This window comes from Archocentrus centrarchus, chromosome 10 (assembly GCF_007364275.1).
Source record: "Archocentrus centrarchus isolate MPI-CPG fArcCen1 chromosome 10, fArcCen1, whole genome shotgun sequence".
NCBI classification, from domain to species: Eukaryota; Metazoa; Chordata; class Actinopteri; order Cichliformes; family Cichlidae; genus Archocentrus; species Archocentrus centrarchus.
Window position 1 is genome coordinate 9,293,394 of NC_044355.1, and position 22,423 is coordinate 9,315,816.

Below are 22,423 nucleotides of genomic sequence, written 5' to 3' on the forward strand. Positions count from 1 at the left end.
GGTACCGATCTTTAGCAAAAAAGAGGAGGTTTTTGGATACTTGGCCAAGTACTCAGTCCCTGTGATGCGTTCAGCATGGATGATTAAGATGACCTGCGCATATCATGCAGCTATCACAGAAACTAAAGTCAAGAAGAGGCATGTGATTGATCCTTGTATAGGTAAGCAAGTTACTTAGGTGTTTTCAGTCTTGAGTGATTTTTTTTTTTTTTTTTTTTTTTTAACTTTCATTAGATATTGTGACATCACTTACTAGATATTTAAGTGGCTGTGAAAATCAGTTTTGTGTGTGTTTTTTTTGTGTGCAGAATGGACCCAAATCATTACCAAGTATCTTTGGGAGCAGCTTCAGAAGGTGGCTGAGTATTACAGACAATTTCCCAGTCAAGGCTGCAGCTCACCCCTGCCAGCTATGCCTCCTGATGTGGAGACGGCCATGAAGCAGTGGGAGTACAACGAGAAGCTGGCTATGTTCATGTTTCAGGTCAGCTCACTGCCTCAAGTCTACTGCTGAAAAGGGTTGGCATGTTACAGTAACCAGCAACACAGTAAAGTGCTTCAGTTGACCTTTGGTAGTTACACAAGTTACCTGCTGTGCAGAAACTTAAACTTAATGATGCTCTATTTAGGTTTTAACTGCTTTCCATTTAGTGTGAATAACATAATACAAAAGCAGTTGTGTTAAACAGGTTGATCTTAGCCTGTATTGATTAATCATATAGTTTTTTTTAATATTATCCCAAGAGTTCCAAGTGTGTAATTAATTACAAATTTTGCTCTATAGACATGCTGACTAACTTGTAATAAATATTTACTTTATTTATTTACTAACTTATGCCATCTGTAATTGATATTTTAATACACCAGGGCTTGGGACTAATTTTCTTGATTTGTCTATTGTAAGAACCTAAGGGCTTTCCCTCCTAAGTCGTCTTGTTTGTGTTTTAAATCTGGAAGTTTTTGAGGTTTGATTTTACAAAAGATTGATGTGCTTATATTGAGTTACTAGCTATCATCCTAATGCTATTGATTAGCTGCTCATGCATATCTGTGCAATATCTTGAGTCATACTAATCTCAGTAGTTTTGAGTGGATGACAGGAAAACTGAGGCATCTTCTGTGTCCTGTGTATATATAAGAACGGTGAGATGCTGCCTGTATGCCTGATGCAGGTTGGATAGTGTGTGGGGCTTCCATTCAGTGGCCATTATCTGCTTAGTATTAAACTGAACCTGTATTTCTGTGCTCAGGATGGGATGTTAGACAGACATGAGTTCCTGACATGGGTGCTGGAGTGTTTTGAGAAGGTCCGACCTGGTGAAGATGAGCTTCTCAGACTTCTTCTGCCCCTTTTACTACAGGTACACATCTGCTGTCACCTCAGCATGCACCTCAGTCTTACATCATCACTTGTGCATTAATGGATCACATTTGGGAAACATACTCCTCCCTAGCATTCATACAGCTGTGCAGATGCACCTACCACCTGCTCTGTGTTATGACATGCTTCTACAGCTGTCACCACTTTATCCTGTTTTGTGTCTTCATATGATGGCATTGACCTTTGCTGACAGCACCCAGCGAGGCCCACAGCCCTCATTTTGTTTCCATTTCCATAACTGACTGATGTGACTGAACACAGAGTGCTCTGGTTAATTCTGTAAATCTCTCCTCTGTGCCACAGTACTCAGGGGAATTTGTACAGTCTGCTTACTTGTCACGAAGACTGGCTTACTTCTGCACACGCCGTCTCAACTTGTTGCTAAGTGATGGGAGCCTGGGCCCCGGCACAGGAGGGCATCCAGCTCACGGCATCTTGACGCAGCAAAGCAACGCTCTGCCCCCGACACCAACCTCCCAGCCAGCAGGAGGGAACCAGCCCCAGACACCATTTACAGATTTCTACATCTGTCCGCAGCACAGGCCTCTGGTGTTTGGCCTCAGCTGCATGTTACAGGTATTGTAACATGCATTATGTCCGGTTTGATTCTCATGTACTTGAGGCAAGGGTTTTATAGTTGTGAAAATCTAAAACATGCCTTTATTTGTTCTTCTGCCCTTTGTGTCTCTGTCACATTAGAGCATAGTGTTGTGCTGTCCCAGTGCTCTGGTGTGGCATTACTCTTTAACAGACAGCAGAAACAAGACTGGTTCCCCTCTGGACCTCCTGCCCATTGCTCCTTCCAGCTTGCCAATGCCAGGAGGCAATACTTCCTTTACACAGCAGGTATCTCCATCCATATATAGAATTAAAGCCATTGTATTGGATTTTCCAGTATATAAAAGCAATGAATTCCAGTATATTACAGTAAATCAATAAAGAACAAGAAATTAAGCAAACTGAGCAAAACAAACTTGTGCACAAAGTGGCTCCTAATACAGAAAACCAGAAAAATTAGGACATTCTCTTAAGTGCAAACAAAGCCCGTTTCAGCAAATGGAAATTCTTATTGGAATATATGTCAGGTGTTGGGAGAGATCTTTGCTTATAAAGACAGCTGTGAGTTATGTAAACCTTCCTCACTACTTTTGATTGGTTATTTAGTTACCTCATAACTAAAGATTTAGTTGCCAGTCCCAAAGATTTTGGGTTTCTTTTACTTGTCTTGTAACAGAGTGGTCTTTCACAGGTTCGTGCAAAGTTGCGAGAAATTGAGGAGCAAATTAAGGAGCGGGGCCAGGCAGTGGAGTTCAGGTGGTCATTTGATAAGTGCCAGGAGACCACAGCAGGTAAGAAAACAGTTTCCTTTACTCTTCAGATACTTGATCACAGCCTTTTGAGAACAGGTTTAAATAATGAAATCTTTTGCCAGGGTTCACCATTGGAAGGGTTCTTCACACTTTGGAGGTTTTAGACAACCACAGCTTTGAGAAGTCTGACTTTAACAACTCCTTGGATTCACTGTACAACAGGATATTTGGTTCAGGCCAGAGTAAAGATGGCCACGAGGTAAGGATTGTTGTGCATATTTTTGTTATATTTTGTTATATTGCTGGAGTGGTGGCCTAGGGGAGAAGAAGAGGGTTCGTCACTGAGAGGACCCTGGTTCAAATCCTCGGGCTGGCATCACTGTGGGTCCCTGAGCAAGCCCACCCCCCCAGGTTGCTCCCCGGGCGCCCTTTGGCTGCCCCCTGCTCCATGCTGAGCTGTGTGTACTACATACTCCATGTGTGTGATGGGTTAAATGCAGAGAATGAATTTCACTGCATGTAAATGTATGTGACAAATAAAGCTCTTTCTTCTTCTTCTTCTTCTTCTTCTTCTATATTTTAGGTGGTTTTCAGTTCAGTTTAGTTCTAGTTGGTTTCCAGGGTGGTTCTGGTTATTTTAGTTTTGATTTTATTGTTTTTATCTGTTTCAGTGTTAGTTTTACAAACACTGGACTCCAAGTCTGTCTCAAGCTAGTTTTCAATAGACATGTACACTAAGTCAGGCTGGTTGTGTATATGGTTGTGAGTGTTTTCCCACTTAGTTGAAGTAAAAGTACAACTAAGTAGTAATCTTTTGTCTCAGTTACCTACTAGAAGGCAGTGCTGACCACATTGTTTTTAATTAAAATGAAAAGTAGACTGCTGATGCCACGTGATTACCGATCATCTGATTATAAAAATGTGGCACCAAGTGATGTTATTTTTAGGGGTGTTGTCTCATAAACTGTGTTTCTGTCCAGATGTCACCTGATGATGATGCAGTGGTGACCTTACTATGTGAATGGGCAGTGTGCTGTAAGCGTTCAGGCAGACACAGGGCCATGGTTGTGGCCAAGCTGCTTGAAAAGAGGCAGGCCGAAATAGAAGCAGAGGTAAGAAACACACTGCCCTCCAATCTGAGTTCTGCTGCATGTTTCGAAACAGTCTCCTGCAACTTTATTGCATCTTCTGTGACACTGGTACTTTTTTCACTCGTGGCATCATCCTTTATATGATTGTTTCATATAAAGGATTTGGAGGTGCCTGAAGGGATGAGTGTTTTCAGCAGTTTTCTAAACAAAGAAACCAAAATCCCTTAAAATTGATTAAAAAAAGTTATAAAAATGTCATGCTGCACAGTCACACAGGATAAGCTCAGGTTTAATGGCGTCTGAGACTGCCAGCTACAGAGCTAACATTAATAATAATAAGTTTGTCACATTATTCCTGTTACAGTTCCTTACCGAATGTTGCCATGCTTATTTGTCACCATCCATACTCTTTTAATAAGTGGGTCTCCACGTTGTGTAGTGACATGAACCCTCCTGAATTTGCCCCTCGAATGCTGTTCACACTTTCCTTTACAGTTGCTGATGTAGACTCCATAACTCTCATGCAGGAAAGTGGGAGAAGAAAGGAGAAAAGAAATTTGCTTAAAATTAAAAAAAAAAAAGGCAGAAATCACAGAGATGCCAACTCGCATTTGCCTTATTATTAACACATAACCTCTGTGTTTGGTGAAATTTGGTGGTGAATTTACTGTGGAATTGGTAATTCACTAATTGCAGACATGAATGAGATCACAGCAATCCTCCACAATCCCTACAAAATGCTATGTGTTTCCAGGTAATACTAGTCCTGTGTGAATATGGCTTTATTCTTTTATTTATATTTTGAACAAAAGTCACAGTAACAATTTTTTTGTGTGTTGTGCCTGGACATATCACCCTCTGATATCAGTTATTTGTATTTGTCACATCCCTAATTCATATCTTTTGAGTATATGATTTAGTTAGAAGCTTTCCATGTGATATTTGGCTATAGAAAAAACTTAGTTGACTTCTACAGTGTCCATAGATGTACCGTAAACCCGAATGAACATGCTAAGTAAGGAAGGTTTGTAAATACGTTTTTCTGCATTTAGCACTCAAAGACTGTCTGTTGTGTATTTGTTTGCAGAGGTGTGGCGAGTCGGAGGTGGTGGATGAGAAGGGCTCTGTATCATCGGGCTCCCTGTCAGCTGCCACACTGCCGGTCTTTCAGGATGTGCTGCTGCAGTTTCTCGATACTCAGGCCCCCACCCTGAGTGAGTCTTTCTTTTGGTTCATTTCCTCCAGCGGTGATTCTCTGATGTATCACACATGATCTCAGTCTAATATTGAACGAACTTCATGTCCTTTTGTCTTTGCGTTTTACTTCATTACTCATTGCATATTTATTCTAAATGATTTGGCAGGGGAAATCTGCTATTAAATTATTCAAATCCTCTTTCCCCCTTCACAGCGGAGCCTGGGAATGAAAGTGAACGCGTGGAGTTCTCCAACTTAGTCCTTCTCTTCTGTGAGCTCATCCGTCACGACGTCTTTTCCCACAATATCTACATGTGCACGCTCATTTCCCGTGGCGATTTGGCTTCTGACTCCCACCTGCCGCGCCCACGTTCACCCAGTGATGAGCCCTCTGATGAATCAGAGCGCAAAGAGCAGGATGCAGGCAGCAGTGCCAAGATGGAGGCATGTTGGAGGAATCTATTGTCGGTGTTGTGTAGTGTTACAGACACAGAAATAGTGTATCATATAAAGATAACATGACGTTATTGTTTGTTCAACAGGATACTGGCCTGTCAGAGTCAATGGAAATCGATCACAACTCCAGTGCTAATTTTGATGAGGTAAATGATGCATGTTTTGTAATAATTTATATGTGAACTCTGTTAGGAATCAAGTATGTTTCTATATTTCTTCTACACTATGCACCAATTGTGTCTCGAACATTTCAGTATTCCTTCCTTGCTTGAAGTAATTTCAAGCTCGTTTGTCCTGCAGATGTTTTCACCTCCAATGCACTGTGAAACCAAGGGGAGCCCCTCCCCCGAGAAGGTGGTTACAGATCCGGACAGCAAGGCCAGCTGTAAGGACAAGGGCGTGGACCCTGCCTTTCCTCAACTGTATGAGCAACCCCGCCATATCCAGTATGCCACTCACTTCCCTATTCCTCAGGTAAGAATGCTTACAGTCTGACTTTGAAAACATAATCCCAGAAAATGACACTTCTGGGTAGTTATGAATGAATACATGCTTCCTTAGAAAATACCTGATACTCTCTCCTGCAGGCAGTTAAGCACATTAAAGACCCAGTGTGACTGAAGAATAAGATGACGATAAACTACCTTCTTCAGTACTTTTATGACATCTGAACAGAAGTTTTTCCTGTACATCTGTTTTTATTTAGTTTCCTGAAACCCATTTTCATTTTCAGTCTCAGTTTAACCATAGCCTGAATTACTGAAAGAGCAAATTTGCAATTTTGAAATCAAGCCAAATAATCTCAGGTGGCTTAAAGAAAGTATAACTCAGAACTGTGGTAAAAAAGTAGGGTTTTCTAATGGGGTCTGTAACTATTTCTCATCAGTTTTAGATTTGATTTCCTTTTCTCTTATGGGTGAAGAGAGACATTTTACTCTCTGTATCAATAAAATATTACATATTAGCTTTATTTGTTTTGGAAGGTCTTTGTCAATAAGTATAAATGCTAAAAAAGGCTAAAAAAGTTGCTCAATATATGAAGTTTATAGGAATATAGGAATTTTACACCTCTTAAATCTCAGTCCCTAGATGTTATTTAAATTATATAAATGTCACGGTATAATGTTATTGAGGACTAAAAACATCCATGAGAATATTTTCTAATATTAATATAAAGGTGGTTGGTGGATTCATATAATATATTTTCTAATGTTTTTGGGGGAATGGCTGAGTTTAGTGTTTGATGACTACAAATTTTTTTCATAGAAAAAATTATGCCCACTTTCTTCTGGATCCATTTATAGCATGAATTTAACGAAGTTCATCCTAGGAGTTTTTTTTTTAATCATCAACATATTTGTTTTTGTTTTAGAATCTTGTAGATTGAATTGATGTTGCTTGATTTTTTTTTTTTTCTTTTGTTAAATCTTCTCTGTTGTTTTATGAATTCTTTTTAAAAGTAACACGTGGCAAATTATTCATCAAACGCTCTCTCTTTCATTTGGTTCGTGTTGTTCGTGATGTAATCAAGTGCATTGAGTTCATTGGGATCTTATTGGTTCTTTTTCTTTAGGAGGAAAGCGCCAGTCATGAATGCAACCAGCGTTTAGTGGTCCTCTACGGTGTGGGCAAACTGAGAGATGAGGCGAGACACACCATCAAGAAAATTACCAAAGACATCCTGAAGGTGCTAAACCGAAAAAGCACAGCAGAAACAGGTAACAGTGCTCCTCAGGTTTTATCATCTTTTGACAGATGATACATTGTATTTTGTCTGGCAGTTCCTTAAGATTACATTTCAGTCTTAGTTGACTTACTTTTCTTCTTTCAGGATGAAAATTGAGTCAGTAGATTGCTTAAATGTTTTATACATGTTCCCCAATTTGTTGACTGAGTTTTTTTTCCCTGCATCTCTCTGCAGAATAATCCATGTTTATCAAATGAAAGATAATGTTTTGCCTGAAAGCAGCGTGGAAAGCAGAAGCTTTATCATGTTTGGGTGTTTGTAAACCATTTTTCAAATGTAGCGTAATTGCTTGTTTTCCCACTGTGGCCATTCCAACTGTTATCCGACTAAGAATTCTTCTCTTTGTGTACTTTACATTTGTAATGCCTTTCTTCTGCCCTTAAAAGAACAACCCCTTTTTTCCCTTTCTCTATGAACCCTCAGGGGGTTACATCACTCAATCTTCTTTCCACCCAATTTCTATGCTAATAGCTTTCATCTGTTCACAGCCACTTTATCTCAAATACACGTGACCTTATTAGGCTGATTTAAGGTTTTCGTAGTAATAATTGCATATACTAGAATGTTTTGTGGCAAATTTCTGAGCTTGTGATGACCTTCATTTCACAACTATGTATCTCTTAAATGAAAAGTACCCCTTTCCTTTTCGTTAAAGTGCCTCCATGGCAATGTCTTTTACAGTGAAGCTTCGAAGGAGGCTGGAAGTAAGATAACACTCCACTGGCTTAACTAGATTTCATGGCTGGCCTGTTTGGCAGACTGGGAAGAATACCGCTGACCAGCAATGAGTTTCTGCTTCCTCTCATTCTTTTTTCTTCTTCTTTATTTCTCTACATACACAGGAGGGGAGGAAGGACAAAAAAGGAAGAGGAGTAAGCCAGAGGCCTTTCCCACTGCAGAGGATATCTTCTCCAAATTCCAGCACCTCTCCCACTTTGACCAGCACCAGGTCACCTCCCAGGTTAGACAAGGAATGACATTTTGAATGTTTCCAGTGAGGCAGCTTTCAGGAACTGTAACCTGAAAACCTGAGTGTGTATATATAAAATATAGTCTTGGCCAACATGTCATCGGTTGGTTTCTGTACACTGCATTTTGAGGCCTCTGTGTTAGCATTTTAGTCTCTTGAGTTTTGACCTTTTGGGGCAATATTTAGTCGAGAGGGTGCCAGGCAAGGTGCAACCGTAGTAAGCATGGTTCCATCTCGCAACCACAAATACCTGCCAATTTGTGTGAAAGAAACAAACAAAATATTATAATTTCACTCCTCAAAGCTGAAGCACAAACTTCCTGGAAAGTTGTACCAATCAGCAGAACACATGATTTTCTCTGATAATTCATCAGAGAAGCACTAACACTACAAATAATGCAGAGAGGTCCAGTTCAGCAACTCTGATAAATACAGGTGAGAACTAGCAGAGAACTGTAATCTACAGCTGCTTGTGTCTGAACACCGATCAAAGAGCCCACACCCCCTGACCTGATATGAGGCTTTAACAAAGTCAAAATTACCAAGTTATTAAAAAAGTTCTCCCACTGTTGTAAAGGAAAAAGTTGGCTGTAGATGCCAAAACTGGTTTTTGATTCATGTCTAAAACATTCTTTTAAACACTCATGTATTAAAATGGCAATCTATGGAGACTGCACCAGGAACTGGAGTTTCTAGCGCTTTCCAGGAGACACAAATCCCTTTGGGGTTGCGTCAGGAAGGGCATCCAGCATAAAAACTCTGCCAAATCAAACATGCAGCTATCTCTGCTGCGACCCCTTGTGAATAAAGGAGCAGCCGAAAGTAGCTTTGGTTTCATTTTCAGCCCCTGAGATTGCCGTTCGCTGAAAATGCATCAGAATGTAATGTATTTAAATTATAAATAAGCGAGAATGTAGTCAATCCTGAATGGTAACGTGCTCTCAGTATTAGCCAACACATTATAAAATATATAAAACATTTTGAAAATTTCATTTGGCTTTTTATGTACTTTCAAATGAACATCAGTCTTGGACTTAAGTCTGCTTGGGGCTAATACAGATTTCAAAAGTCTCAAGAAGCCAGAAGTTGTCTCATAGTGTTTTGGGCTTTTCAGTTTAATACACGAGAATAACTTTCCACCACTATTACGGCGGAGCCGGCGTCCATATTTGTATTAAAGGAATCGAAATATGCTTATTTGCTTTTTTGAAGATTGAGGGGGTAAGAAGATTGATTCCATCCACATGTCTCTTGAACATTAAGCTTTTTTTTTTTTTTCCTTCATTTTATAAAGAGCCAGACTGGCAGTTTTCCCCATCTTTTGGTCTTTACTATAAGCCAAACCAATCACACTTGGACTATAGCTTCAGATGTGACAGATCAGTCTTCTTTCTTTCATCGGACTCTTTGTAAGAAACTTTGAGCGTTTATTAGTTTGCCTCTTTTGCTGGTAATTAAACCAAGTTTGTCTGTTTACCATAATAATTTATTTTTAAATACACACACTTAAAATTCATCAAATAATGACAGTCATGCTCCTCTTGTTTTCAGCCTTCCTTTTGGTTGTTTTTGTATTCATTTTCACAGCTGGTATTTTGTGTGCAGGTGTCCAGAAATGTGTTGGAACAGATCACCAGCTTTGCCTTAGGGATGTCCTATCACCTGCCTCTCGTCCAGCACATTCAGTTCATCTTTGACCTCATGGAGTACTCCCTTAACATTAGTGGCCTCATAGATTTTGCTGTTCAGGTACTGACACTTTGATCACATTTTACACGCGTAAACCTAGTTAACCCCCCCCCTCTTTAACTCAGCATTGTTTGTTAACATCCACTGACTGTCTTTTGCAGCTTCTGAATGAGTTGAGTCTGGTGGAAGCCGAGCTGCTGCTAAAGTCATCCAGCCTGGTGGGGAGCTACACCACCAGCCTGTGTCTGTGTATTGTAGCTGTGCTGAGGAGGTACCACTCCTGCCTCATCCTCAATCCTGAGCAGACAGCACAGGTTTTCGATGGGTATGTCACTTACAGATTTTAATGTTTGACAACAGCTCTCATACCAATGTGCAAAGACTTGTTTAAATTGCGTTTGGTGGCCTAAGTCTGTGAGTTGTCATCTTTTCTGCTCGATAAACTGAAAAGAGATTTCATCCCGCCTTCAAAGGGATGTTTGCCGGTTTAAGGTGTCAGTTAAATTTGTAATTAAAGTAGTAAAAGCATTTAGTCATTATAGATTTAAAGAATTGTTGTTGGTTCGCACTCATCCAGAAACTCATTCACTGGACATTAATTAGGATCTTTATATTGCAGGGATGCTGACGGTGCATTTGATTCCTGAATGCTGTGTACCGTAAAATACTTAACAAAAGCCTTTTAATTGCACCTCTAAAGCTCAGTTATTACCAGAGTAATAACTTTCTATTCTTGTGTGAAAACAAATGTTCAGAGGGTTTATGTTCCAGACAATTTCTCGATTTTTAATGATGCAGGCCAACAGGACCCACATATTGTTTTTACGGTAGTGTTTTTATTAGTAGGTTTTAAGTGGATCTTGTTACATTTGGTCAGAGTAGCAATAGCGGTTTCCCTTTGTTTTCAGTTTTTATACTAAACTGACTTACAGAAATGAGTGTTGTATCTCATCCCCTCAGCAAAAAAAAGATAATGCTGAAGAATGTTTTTCTTTTTCTATGTATGCGTTTCCATGTATCTTCTAAGATCATTTTCATTGTATTCACAGGTTGCGCATTGTGGTGAAGTCTGGTGTGAACCCAGCAGACTGTTCCTCTGCTGAGCGCTGCATCCTGGCCTACCTGTATGATCTCTGCACCTCTTGCAGTCACCTTAAGAATAAGTTTGGTGAGATACGAGATAGGTAAGAAAAAGCAGCTTGTATAAATATGTAGAATGCAAAGAATGTGTCAAATCAGTCGGATCACATACAGTACATCAGCCATCCTGAAAATCTTTTAGTGGTCAGTGCAACATAATCTTAATTGTCTTTTTTTCCCCCCTTGTTTGACCACAGTGAGTTTTGCTCTAAAGTGAAAAACTCCATCTACTGCAATATCGACCCGTCAGATTCCAACATGCTTTGGGATCCTATGTTCATGATGGAAGCTATAGCCAACCCATCAGCCAACAACTTCAATCACTCTATGGTGGGCAAAATCCTGAATGACAGCGCAGCCAACCGCTACAGCTTCGTCTGTAATGTGCTAATGGACGTGTGCGTGGACCACCGAGACCCAGAGAGGTGTGTTACTCTTGCTGTGCTACACTGGTGAAGGACTCCGATTGCTGCACCTCTGAACCCTTTTGTTGGACTTGTGTTTCATGCCATTTAATGTGCTTTCAGGGTGAACGATATTGGGATCTTGTGTGCAGAGCTGACAGCGTATTGTCGCTCCCTGAGTGCTGAGTGGCTCGGCATTCTCAAGGCTCTTTGCTGCTCCTCTAACAATGGCAACTGTGGCTTCAATGACTTGCTGTGTAATGTTGATGTAAGCTGGAGTTTCTCCTTGACTCTTTATGCTACACTTTAAAGTGGATCTGTTGTGTTTTTTGCCCATTTTCTTTCATACATTAATTGTTAAAATGGTAGAGGCTCATGTTAAACAAATCCAAAAATTCAAATTAGGAGGTTAGTGTATGTTAAGTAATCCCTGTGAGCCAGTTTTTTTTCTAAGTTGCATACTATTTGGTTGTTTTCTAAATTACAGAAGAATATGGTTTCACAGAGCATTTTAAAGTTGATCTCTTACACTTGTGTCCTTCAGGTTAGCGATTTGTCCTTCCACGATTCTCTGGCAACCTTCGTAGCCATTCTCATTGCCAGACAGTGCTTGCTCCTTGAAGACCTGGTTCGCTGTGTTGCCATTCCTTCCCTCCTCAATGCAGGTAACGGTTTTTAAATCCCATGACAGAAATGTTTTATGCCAAATGGGTGCAAATATTAGTGGCCAGTTGCCTAGAGCCTTGGTTCGATTGGTCAAGTTTGCAATTGTACTGAAACAGGAAATCCACAGAAGCTTGATGTTTTTTTGCCAGCTTGTTTTTATAGTTTTAGTGAGGGTGTACTGATTGTGAAATTGTTAAAGTAACAATTTGTTGTTTAGCTTTTCATCAATATTCCTAAAAGACGTTGTTTAGCTCTATCATTATTTCCTTCCTTTATTAAACTCAAAAGCACCGAATTTGAATTTTATATGAAATTTTAGTGCAATACATGTTTTAAATACTCATATGTCCCTCAAATGTCTCCTTCCAAAATATTTAATCAAAAATGTCTGGTTACAGTGTTGTGTACCAAATTTTCTCCAACACTTGATTGTTCTGGGCTCATTTTAGCTACTATTGCAGCTTCTCTTGGAGAGTGTAACATCCTCATACATCCAGTGCTTTTAACTGTCTATTTGAGCCCTTCATTCACTAATCCCCCATTCATTTTAACTATGTATCTATTTGAGTTATTTATTTTAACTTTTTATCCATTTTCTCTCTATTTTAGGTAGTTATTATTAGCAAACCATTTATTTGGTAATCACTGCAGGTTTGCTGCTTTTCACAGAGTCTTAGTCACAGCATGTGGTGTTCAGTTGTATATTTACTGTATTTTTTACACTGTTATTCCAAGTGCCCTCATCTGGGAGTCATTTCTTTTAAATATTCTTTAATGTAAGCCTATTTGTCCACTAAATCCCTCGCTTACATTTTTCTTTTAGCTTTACTTTATACCACTTTCCTTCCAAGCATCTATATATAATCTCACAGGCATTAGGCATTCTATAAATGAGTGAGCAGTACATTTCAGCCTGGCTCACAGGAAGGAATATCCAGCTTTATAATGCATTAGTTCTATCAAAGGGGAGAGTAAACGTGACGGATTTGATCTGGGTCCACAAAGCCTCAGTGCAGTTTGTGCTTTTGCCAGAAAAGTGCCTCTCTCCTTGCTGTTAATCTCTTTTTCCTCCCAGAGTGGAGACAAAGCCTCATTCAGCCATGCCGTTTGGTTGGTTTGGCCCATGTTATAACGCTGCTACACATGCCAAATGCCAACAGCTCTCACTTGTAGTAAATGCTTTGTTCTCACTCCCTGTTTCACAACAACAGCTCTATGAAAATTCCTCTTTATCCTGTCTGATGAGAAGCCTATCTAGGACAGGGTTTAAATTTAGTTTTGTGACTTTGATGTAGTGGATTGTGTAGTCAATCTGAAAAAAGGGTAAAAAAAAAAAAGTGAACCTCCCTAATGCGATGTGAAGGAACTCAGTGTTAATCAGTGCATATGTTTTGATCTGTGACTTCAGCCTGCAGTGAACAAGACTCTGAGCCAGGAGCCAGACTGACCTGCAGAATTCTGCTGCATCTTTTCAAGACACCACAGCGCAACCCCGTGCCCCAAGATGGTGTGAAGTCAGGTAGTGAACATACCTACAAATGTCTCACAGTTCTTTCGCCGCATTTGTTTTTAATGAAAGAAGTGTGACTTTTTGTCTTAAACTGGCGTCATAACTTTGCAGAGAAGGCTTCAGTTGGTATCCGGTCGTCTTGTGATCGCCACCTTCTTGCTGCTTCTCAGAACAGCATAGTTGTTGGAGCTGTATTTGCTGTCCTCAAAGCTGTGTTTATGCTTGGTATGAATATTTTATTCCCCTTACATCATTTAAAGCTTATGGAGCGCATCATGTAAAAATTGGGGTTTCAAACATGAGCATAATCAGTTGGCTAAATGTTTACTGATTGCTTCTACCGCTTCCTCGTTGCAGGTGACGCTGAGTTAAGAGGCTCAGGGCTGTCGCACCCCGCAGGCCTCGACGACATATCAGAGGGACGCAATGTTTCGATTGAAACAGCCAGCTTGGATGTATATGCAAAGTATGTTTTGAAGACCATCTGCCAGCAGGTGAGGAAATGAGTTAAAATGGTGTGAATATAGTCAGCTGTCAGTATGAGGTGGAATGGCTAAAAATGAAGCTGCTCTGGTCAATGAAGATTGATTTTTACTGTGAGCACTTGAGCACACACCATTTCTTTTCATGTATATTGTTATTGCTGCAATTTTTTTTTTTTTGTGAGACAGGAAATAATAACTATGACCTTTCGAATTTTGTTCTTCTGACCTTCTTATAAATTTAGTAAGCCAAAGCCATCTGCACCAGATGTCACTTAGAAATGAAGGCTAGAAGGAGAGCTGGCAGTTCAGTAGCTCAGAGGTCTGGGCTTGCTCTGAGGCCTCGTGAAACTTCAAAAACATTTTTCAATCAGCAAGGCTCCTCCATGTGCAGCTCTATTTCATAAGAATTGACCCATTACCCTGTTTTCATCACCACCTACCCAGCTTTAGTCATGCTTGTTTTGCATGACTGAGTTTATCTTGATACTTGAACTTGAACACGGGGATCACTGAAGTTGCTGACATTTCCCACTTTGCCACTTTTCCCTGCTTTCCTCCTTTTTCAGGAATGGGTTGGAGAACGCTGCCTGAAGTCACTGTCTGAGGACAGCAGTGCCCTCCAGGACCCGGTGCTGGTAAACATTCAAGCCCAACGGCTGCTGCAGCTTATTTGTTATCCTCACCGCCAGCTGGACAGCGATGATGGTGACAACCCTCAGAGGCAGCGTATCAAACGCATCCTCCAGGTAGAGAAAAAAAAAAAAAGTCACTCACATTGTGTTTTAGTTCCATCTGAATAATCTGCTTTTGGTTCAGATGAGACATTAAACATTGTTTGGTGTTAAGAACAAGTGTGTTAACTTTGACATTTTTAATTCACCTACAGTCATCTGTGGTTGAGCTGATTGGTGGAGTGTTGCTGCCCTCTTCTGGCTAAATTAGGGCTTTAAGGCAGGAGTGTCAAACTCATTTTAGTTCCTGGGCCACGTTTAAATTTGACCAGCAAAACAGTTACAGAACAGCATACCTCTGTTTTAATATAAACACATACCTCTTAAAATATTATTATGATCATTCTTTGCTGCCTTTTAAAAAGGTATCTTAGGCTGTTTATAATATTACCAATGTGTCCTATTATATATGTACTACAAATCAGTGAATCTATAAAGGCAAAAAGTCTGACATGTTGACACCACTGGTTTAGGACATGTATTAATAATGCCCCAACTGTGCATAATTTGTTCATGACAGGTTGTTAATATTTATCAAAAGAATAAAATTTAACAGTAATCCTTGCCCTGATGCAGAATATGGACCAATGGACAATGAGACAGTCATCTCTGGAGCTGCAGCTGATGATCAAACAGAGCACCAACAATGTGAGTCATCTGTCTAGGAAAAAAAATACAAGAGTGGAGTTTTTGTTTTTAGACATATCAGATCATTTTCTTATTTGTTTTCCTTTAGGAACTCTACTCTCTCTTGGAGAACATAGCCAAGGCCACTATAGAGGTGTTCCAGAAATCAGCAGAGATGAACTCTAATAACCCCTCAGGGAATGGTGCAGCAGTGCAAGGAGGCTCTGCATCCAATAACAACAGCACCACAAGCAAGATGAAGCCCATTTTAAGGTGTGCCTCTTCAGGTCCTATTAAAATTTTATGTGCTTTTATTTGTACATTGAAATTTATTTATAAGGTGAAGACTTGACCCTGTTTGAATTCATTGATGCTGACCTCTAACATTTATTATCTGCAGCTCATCAGAGCGATCAGGTGTTTGGCTCGTGGCTCCGTTGATAGCCAAGCTGCCCACCTCAGTCCAGGGCCATGTGCTGAAGGCAGCAGGAGAGGAGCTGGAGAAAGGACAGCACCTCGGCTCTTCCTCACGTAAGGAGAGAGACAGGCAGAAACAGAAAAGGTATGTGGCAAACTCACATTTCTTTGTTGTTAGAACCAGTTAGATTTTATCTGATCTGGATCCTCAGAAAGAAATGTTTGGCAGGAAGGACATTTTCATTTTGTGCCACTTACACATGTTATGAAATCTCCAAAAACTCAATCTGCCCACTAGTGGAACATGATTTCTTTTTTCATCAAGTGGAATTTGTTTTCCTTTCACAGTATGTCTCTGCTGAGCCAGCAACCATTCCTGTCTTTGGTCCTGACCTGCTTAAAGGGGCAGGATGAACAGAGAGAAGGCCTCCTCACCTCCCTCTACAGCCAGGTGCAGCAGATTGTCACCAACTGCAGAGAAGACCAGTACCAAGATGACTGCAAGGCAAAGCAAATGATGCATGAGGCTCTGAAGCTACGACTGAATCTTGTAAGCATTTCTTAAAACAGCCAGCGGGTTAAAAAAAAACCAAAACAATTAAAGAATTGCATTAATTAAATCAGATGAAAAAGATAGCAAAATTATCCACCTTGTCGTATGACCGTTGTGGGTACAACTTGTTCATGTAGATTTTTAGTTGTAGTTCGCTAATTATATTAAATAATCTAATAGAAAAGTATTTTGCCACAAGAGTAGTCAAGGTAGAAAATGAGCCTGGTATTAACATGTAGGTAACAAATGAGACTTTTCATATGCTTTAACTAGTTTTGACCAGACGCTTATACCACATGGTTGTAATAACTGCTTAATGAGGGGAGAGACACCGAGGCGTTCCCAGGCCAGCCTGTGAGATATAATCTCTCCAGCGTGTCCTGGGTCTACCCCGGGGGCTTCCTTCCAGCAGAACATGCCCGGAACGCTTCACCCAGGAGGCAGCCACTTCAACTGACTCCTACTCTGAGCCCTTCCCAAATGACTTAACTCCTTACCCCGTCTCTAAGGGAGAGCCCAGCCACCCCTCGGAGAAAGGGTGGCTTCTGCCACTTGTATCCACGATCTCATTCTTTCACCTTTATAATAACCAACAATAATAGGCCTAACAAAAATTTCAGGCCTAGTTTAACAGAGTTATGACGTTTTTCCACAGTGATGTCAGGGCTGCAGCTCCATGTGGTGACATATGGCTACATAACATTTAGGACAACAATTTACCCGCACTGGGCATCAATTAAAATCTTAATAATTAGATTAAACAGCTAGAACGTCTGGTACCGACAAATGACAATAGCTAGTTGTCTAATCAACTAGTCGCACACGTCCCTAGTTGTGAGACACTCGAAAGCGTATCCACTGTGTTTCGAGTTTATTCTGAGAAAACAGATAACGCATCCAGGGTATCTGTGCTTGTTTCTATTCCTCTACATGATAGACATTAAATTGTTGCAGTTTTACTTAAAAAACTAGAAGAGCACTCAGTAGAGTGCGTACCTCTACATGTGTCGATACTACGCTGGAGGAGATACTACTCAATGATGTCATACTCCATGATAAATTACAAGATCATAAAGATGAGAAATTTATTGTATTGGCTTTTAAAAACTGTAAAATATGATTGTATATTTTTATTGTTAAAAAATGAGATCCACATGAACAGATAATGGCATATATAGTCTGAATATATTGTATTCAGTTGATGTACACTAATAGCATCCTCTTAAAAAAACTAATGAACAAACAGACCGCAGCCGAAAACATAACCTCCCTCCGTCCATCAGTGGGTGAGGTAACTATGTTATAGTTCATGTGGTTATTTCCTGGACTTGTGAAGTTATAGTGGTTAAAAAGAGCTCTAAAAATGTACAAAAGCGAAAGTGAAATTTTGACCAATCTCTATGTACTTCAAAATCTGTCTCAAACAAAAATGTCATAGTGTGGAGGTAAAATTATGTATTGCTTCATTTAATACGCAAAAATTTTTGTACAAAAACTGAACTGATTCTGAAAAAATGATAATAGCATGAAAATCATTTCAATCATTACTGCAGTACTATTTAAAATCCACCATTAGACTTGATTAAATACTTCATGAGCTTTTTTTCCCCCCCTTATCTCAATAAGGTTGGTGGCATGTTTGACACGGTGCAGCGCAGCACCCAGCAGACCACTGAGTGGGCGGTACTGCTCCTTGACATCATCAGCAGCGGCACAGTGGACATGCAGTCCAATAAGTAAGTGTTCACGTCAAAGCAACCCCTATTTAAAAAGTGATATATGCACATTCCTTAAACTGGACACTAGGAACGGGCTTTTCAAGCAAAAATTATCTTTATTCTGTGGCAACTATGAGTATTTTTGGACGTTTACACCACTGCAGCTGCTACCAAATGACCTGTATAGTTGTGGTAGACATGTGATGTGCTCGCTTTACCTGTCAGAGACATTTTGTTTTGATTTATTTTTCAGAACTTCTTAACAGCTATGGTAATATTGTGCTTTGCAAGAGCAGACTGTGGAGTTTTGTTTTATTGGTCCGAGGTCTAGTTGTATGATGGTAGTGCATTACCGCCACCGTTTGGCTCCCAGGCATATATATATATTTTTAATAAGAAATAGTATTATGAATAATTTTTTTTATAATTTAATTACCTTTTGACTAGTAGCGCATTCCTGCTGGACACTTTATCTAATTGGCTCTTAATTTTGCTTCTTTCCAACAGCGAGCTCTTCACAACAGTACTGGACATGTTGAGTGTACTGATTAATGGCACACTGGCTGCTGACATGTCCAGCATCTCTCAGGGCAGCATGGAAGAAAATAAGAGAGCGTACATGAACCTGGTTAAGAAGCTCAGGGTAAGATAAGCACACCTTTCTCACTTGCGCCAGGATTTTGTAACTGTGTGTAGTACTTGCCATTTGTAATATTATCCCTTTAATATGAAGGACCAAAAATAGAAAAAGAAATGAGTCACTCGGTAAACAAGAATTCCATAAAACTCATGAAACACGTCATTAAAAAAATCAAGACAGTTTCTTAAATTTGACTTAAATGAAACTTGAGTTTCATTTGCCTTTTTTGTAATTTTATTTAGTTTTCTCTTAACTCACCCTTTTCTTTCCCATTTTATTGTATTTATTCATTAATCTGTATTCAAATATATCTATTTCTCTTTTTTCCACATTGTATTTTCAGCTAACTTGTCAGGACTATTAAATTACTACTAAAGTTTTTTACAAATAGTAAATAAATACCAAAGTAAATATATTCAGTGTCAAAACAGAAATGTCAATATATCATCCGTGTTTTAGTAATTAAGTACATAATTGTAACTTTTTGTCTTCCTTATAAGTAATAAGCGTGTATTACAGCAGTAAACTTGCCAGATAATAAAGGTTATAGCTTCATCTGTAAAAATACTCCCTGCCAAAATAACCTCTTGAATTCAAGTTAAAAATGAGACCAACCACATGTATCAGGGTGACAAAAGTGAAGCAAGTGGTTTTCACCTAGAGTGCAAAAAGCTTGTATACTTGCAAAACTAAAAGGTCATGGTTAATTATAGCTGCAGCAATCTTGATAATTTTGTCTTTTTTTATGTGCTCATATAGACATAAGGTGAGAAAAACTTTGACCGTGTAAAGTTGTATTCACGTTGTTACAATCATTACGCTCCATCTGTTTTATTGCCACAGAAAGAGCTTGGAGATCGGCAGTCAGAAAGTTTGGAAAAGGTTCGCCAGCTTCTGCCGCTGCCCAAGCAAACCCGTGATGTCATAACCTGTGAACCTCAGGGCTCGCTGATAGACACAAAGGGCAACAAGATTGCTGGCTTTGAGAAGGAGGTGAACACTTTATCATATGTTCAGTCAAACCTGTTTTTACTTGTCAAATAGAAATGTCTTTAGTTTTACTATACATTACTTATATTAGGTTCATAAAATTAGATGTACACAGTGTTTACTTCTTGGCACAGTATGTAGTACTTAGACGAGAACTGGGATGAAAAACTACAGCTTGTAAAGATAAAGAATTCACAGGAAAACCAGATCACCTTGCCTCAAGGATAAAGTATATGTTAGAAAGTAAAAACCATCAGGCTTGCTTTATGTTGCTGTTCATTAAGAAAACTGCAATAAACTGCCGCTAACTTGCTGATTTTGAGTTTAGCAAGTTTGTTCCTTCTCTGATCTCTCAGGGTCTTCAAGTATCTACCAAACAAAAGATTTCTCCGTGGGATGTTTTTGAGGGTCTGAAACACTCTGCCCCTCTCTCCTGGGGCTGGTTTGGTACTGTACGTGTGGACCGTAAGGTCACTAAATTTGAGGAGCAGCAGCGATTCCTCCTTTATCACACCCACCTGAAGCCCAAACCACGTAGCTATTACTTGGAATCACTCCCCCTACCCCCTGAAGAGGAGGAGCCCCTGACACCTGTATCACAAGAACCGGAGAAGATGATGGACACCGTGAAGCCAGAGAAGAATGTACCCACTGTACCATCTGACTCCAACAAGAAGAAATCCAAGAAAAAGAAAACTCCTTCTGCCAAAACAGAGGTCTGTTATCCCTCCAATTGATTTTTTACAATAAAGTATAATTGGCATAATTTACACATTGATTTCCAAACTTAAAAGTGCTTTTTCCTCTGTGACTAGGACTATATGAACCGAACAGCAGGCGCTGTGACCTATGTGCCTAATATGGGACCAGAGTTGATGCAGAACCCTCCATATGGCAGGCTACCTTATCCGAATCAGACTATATTCACACAGAGCCAGCCTCTACCTCCAGGTCAGCTCACAGGTCAGATAGTAACTGCAGGATATTCTCATCATTATTACTTAAGCTGGTGTAGCACCCCAGAAGATTTACCACGGCTGAAACATCTGGGATTGAGACTTAAAAACCTATTTGTTTTTCCACAGGAGGTCCAGGTTTAGATCCTCCATACAGACCTACCCGCAACCAGCCAGTGAACAAAATGCCCGCTCGGGCTAGCTATCCAACCATGATGCCCGGCATCCCAGGAAACATGGGTGGTATGATGGTACCGGACAAACAGTACCAAATGAATTATAAGCCTACCCCCATGCCACAAAGCCAGATGCTGCGACAGCAACTGCAGGTCAGACTGGTGAGTTGATACCTCTGACATGTCATGCAACACTTTCTAGTTAAGAATAGTTGTGGCACCTTACTAATTAGTAAGCTGAAGCAGAATTAGATAGTTTGTGTTTGATTGCAGTTTAAATTCTGAACCTTGAATCTTGTATTTATAGTAGAGGAAACTGACTTTTTTCATTTATGTTTTCAGAATCAAAGCATGATGGGGCAGCAGATTAGACAAATGCCACCGAACCAACAATATACTACAATGCAAGCATCTCAGGTAAGTCTGTGTTTCTGAGATCTAATACATTTATTCTTGTGAAATATCATCCATTTATTTATACACACTAATGCTCAATACTTTTTTTAAAAGCTTGTTTATTTTAAAAGTCTGATTGATTTCCTGGTCTTGTTTGAATTCACTGCATAAATCTGCCTAAAAAATCTACTGAAATAAATCAGCAGTCATCTCATCCTTCTCTATTGGCTTTAATTATGTCTCGGTTTGTTCAGAATGTGCCTCAGCCCTACACATACGCATCACACATGGGCATGCAGCAGCATCCATCCCAAAGTGTTGGTATAGTACCTTCCTCCTATGGCAACCAAAATTTCCAGGGCACCCATCCTGGAGCCAACCCTGCTGTAGTGGATCCTCTAAGGCAGATGCAACAGAGGCCAAGTGGGTATGTTCTCCAGCAGGCCCCAGGCTACCAACAGAGTATACAGAACACACCGAGGTCAGTATTATGTTGCAAGGAAATCTGCTAATTTGATAATTAATAGCACTTTGAAGTCTTACTACAGAAGGCTGACACTGTTCTCATAACTTTTGCTGTATTTAAAATTGCAAGTTTTGTGTCATTTTGTCCTTGTTATGCTCACTGGATTGTTGCCTGTGTGTGTGTCTGTCTTTTTTTTTTTTTTTTTTTTTCCCCCCCACCTTTTTCTTTCTGGCTTGTACACATCAGGTTTGCCCACCAGCAACTCCAGCAGAATCCTATCATGCACAGTCTCAGTCACATGGGAGGCCAAGCTGTCCACCCAAGCATGAGGCCCAATCAGATGTTGGCAGAACAGCAGCAGCAGCAGCAACAGGCAGCACAGCAGCAGTACCTCAGACAGCAGGCACTCAGAGTATGTCACTGATATGTTGTTATTCAGATCTTTGCAGCGGTTTGAGTATATTTGTTGTCTCCAAGAGATTGTCCCAAAGACACAAAAAGTTGTCTGGCGCAGCCTTAAAACCTTTCGCATGGCATTGTCGGGTTTTTTTGCGGCTCTCTCCCCCTGTTGCTCTTACCAGGTGGAGGGGAGACCAATGGGAGCAAATGCACCTTGAGAAAAGCTCCACACTTCACAGAAACTCACTGGAGATGAGCAGGTTTCGTTTCCAGGATTTATTGAAGCACAAAGTTAAACAAAGTTCGAG

General features: G+C 40.0%; 1 protein-coding gene across 3 annotated transcripts in view; it reads left to right on the forward strand.

Annotated features, from left to right (window-relative positions):
• med12 (mediator complex subunit 12) overlaps positions 1-22,423 on the forward strand; it is a 33,180-nt gene that overhangs the window by 6,382 nt on the left and 4,375 nt on the right. The window contains exons 4-40 of one of the 3 annotated variants that reach the window (XM_030738988.1): positions 2-161; positions 309-484; positions 1,251-1,361; positions 1,685-1,957; positions 2,081-2,227; positions 2,631-2,730; positions 2,814-2,950; positions 3,672-3,803; positions 4,870-4,996; positions 5,194-5,423; positions 5,522-5,581; positions 5,736-5,909; positions 7,009-7,153; positions 8,025-8,143; positions 9,758-9,901; positions 10,003-10,166; positions 10,891-11,025; positions 11,179-11,406; positions 11,509-11,653; positions 11,930-12,050; positions 13,460-13,570; positions 13,673-13,786; positions 13,919-14,055; positions 14,613-14,792; positions 15,354-15,425; positions 15,514-15,677; positions 15,805-15,966; positions 16,170-16,371; positions 18,001-18,110; positions 18,600-18,735; positions 19,576-19,725; positions 20,079-20,438; positions 20,538-20,685; positions 20,808-21,016; positions 21,197-21,271; positions 21,505-21,731; positions 21,963-22,128. In XM_030738988.1, the coding sequence (XP_030594848.1) occupies positions 2-161; positions 309-484; positions 1,251-1,361; positions 1,685-1,957; positions 2,081-2,227; positions 2,631-2,730; positions 2,814-2,950; positions 3,672-3,803; positions 4,870-4,996; positions 5,194-5,423; positions 5,522-5,581; positions 5,736-5,909; positions 7,009-7,153; positions 8,025-8,143; positions 9,758-9,901; positions 10,003-10,166; positions 10,891-11,025; positions 11,179-11,406; positions 11,509-11,653; positions 11,930-12,050; positions 13,460-13,570; positions 13,673-13,786; positions 13,919-14,055; positions 14,613-14,792; positions 15,354-15,425; positions 15,514-15,677; positions 15,805-15,966; positions 16,170-16,371; positions 18,001-18,110; positions 18,600-18,735; positions 19,576-19,725; positions 20,079-20,438; positions 20,538-20,685; positions 20,808-21,016; positions 21,197-21,271; positions 21,505-21,731; positions 21,963-22,128 (5,751 nt within the window). The remainder of the gene's footprint in view (position 1; positions 162-308; positions 485-1,250; positions 1,362-1,684; positions 1,958-2,080; positions 2,228-2,630; positions 2,731-2,813; positions 2,951-3,671; positions 3,804-4,869; positions 4,997-5,193; positions 5,424-5,521; positions 5,582-5,735; positions 5,910-7,008; positions 7,154-8,024; positions 8,144-9,757; positions 9,902-10,002; positions 10,167-10,890; positions 11,026-11,178; positions 11,407-11,508; positions 11,654-11,929; positions 12,051-13,459; positions 13,571-13,672; positions 13,787-13,918; positions 14,056-14,612; positions 14,793-15,353; positions 15,426-15,513; positions 15,678-15,804; positions 15,967-16,169; positions 16,372-18,000; positions 18,111-18,599; positions 18,736-19,575; positions 19,726-20,078; positions 20,439-20,537; positions 20,686-20,807; positions 21,017-21,196; positions 21,272-21,504; positions 21,732-21,962; positions 22,129-22,423) is intronic. The other 2 variants (XM_030738989.1, XM_030738990.1) reach the window with 2 other exon arrangements.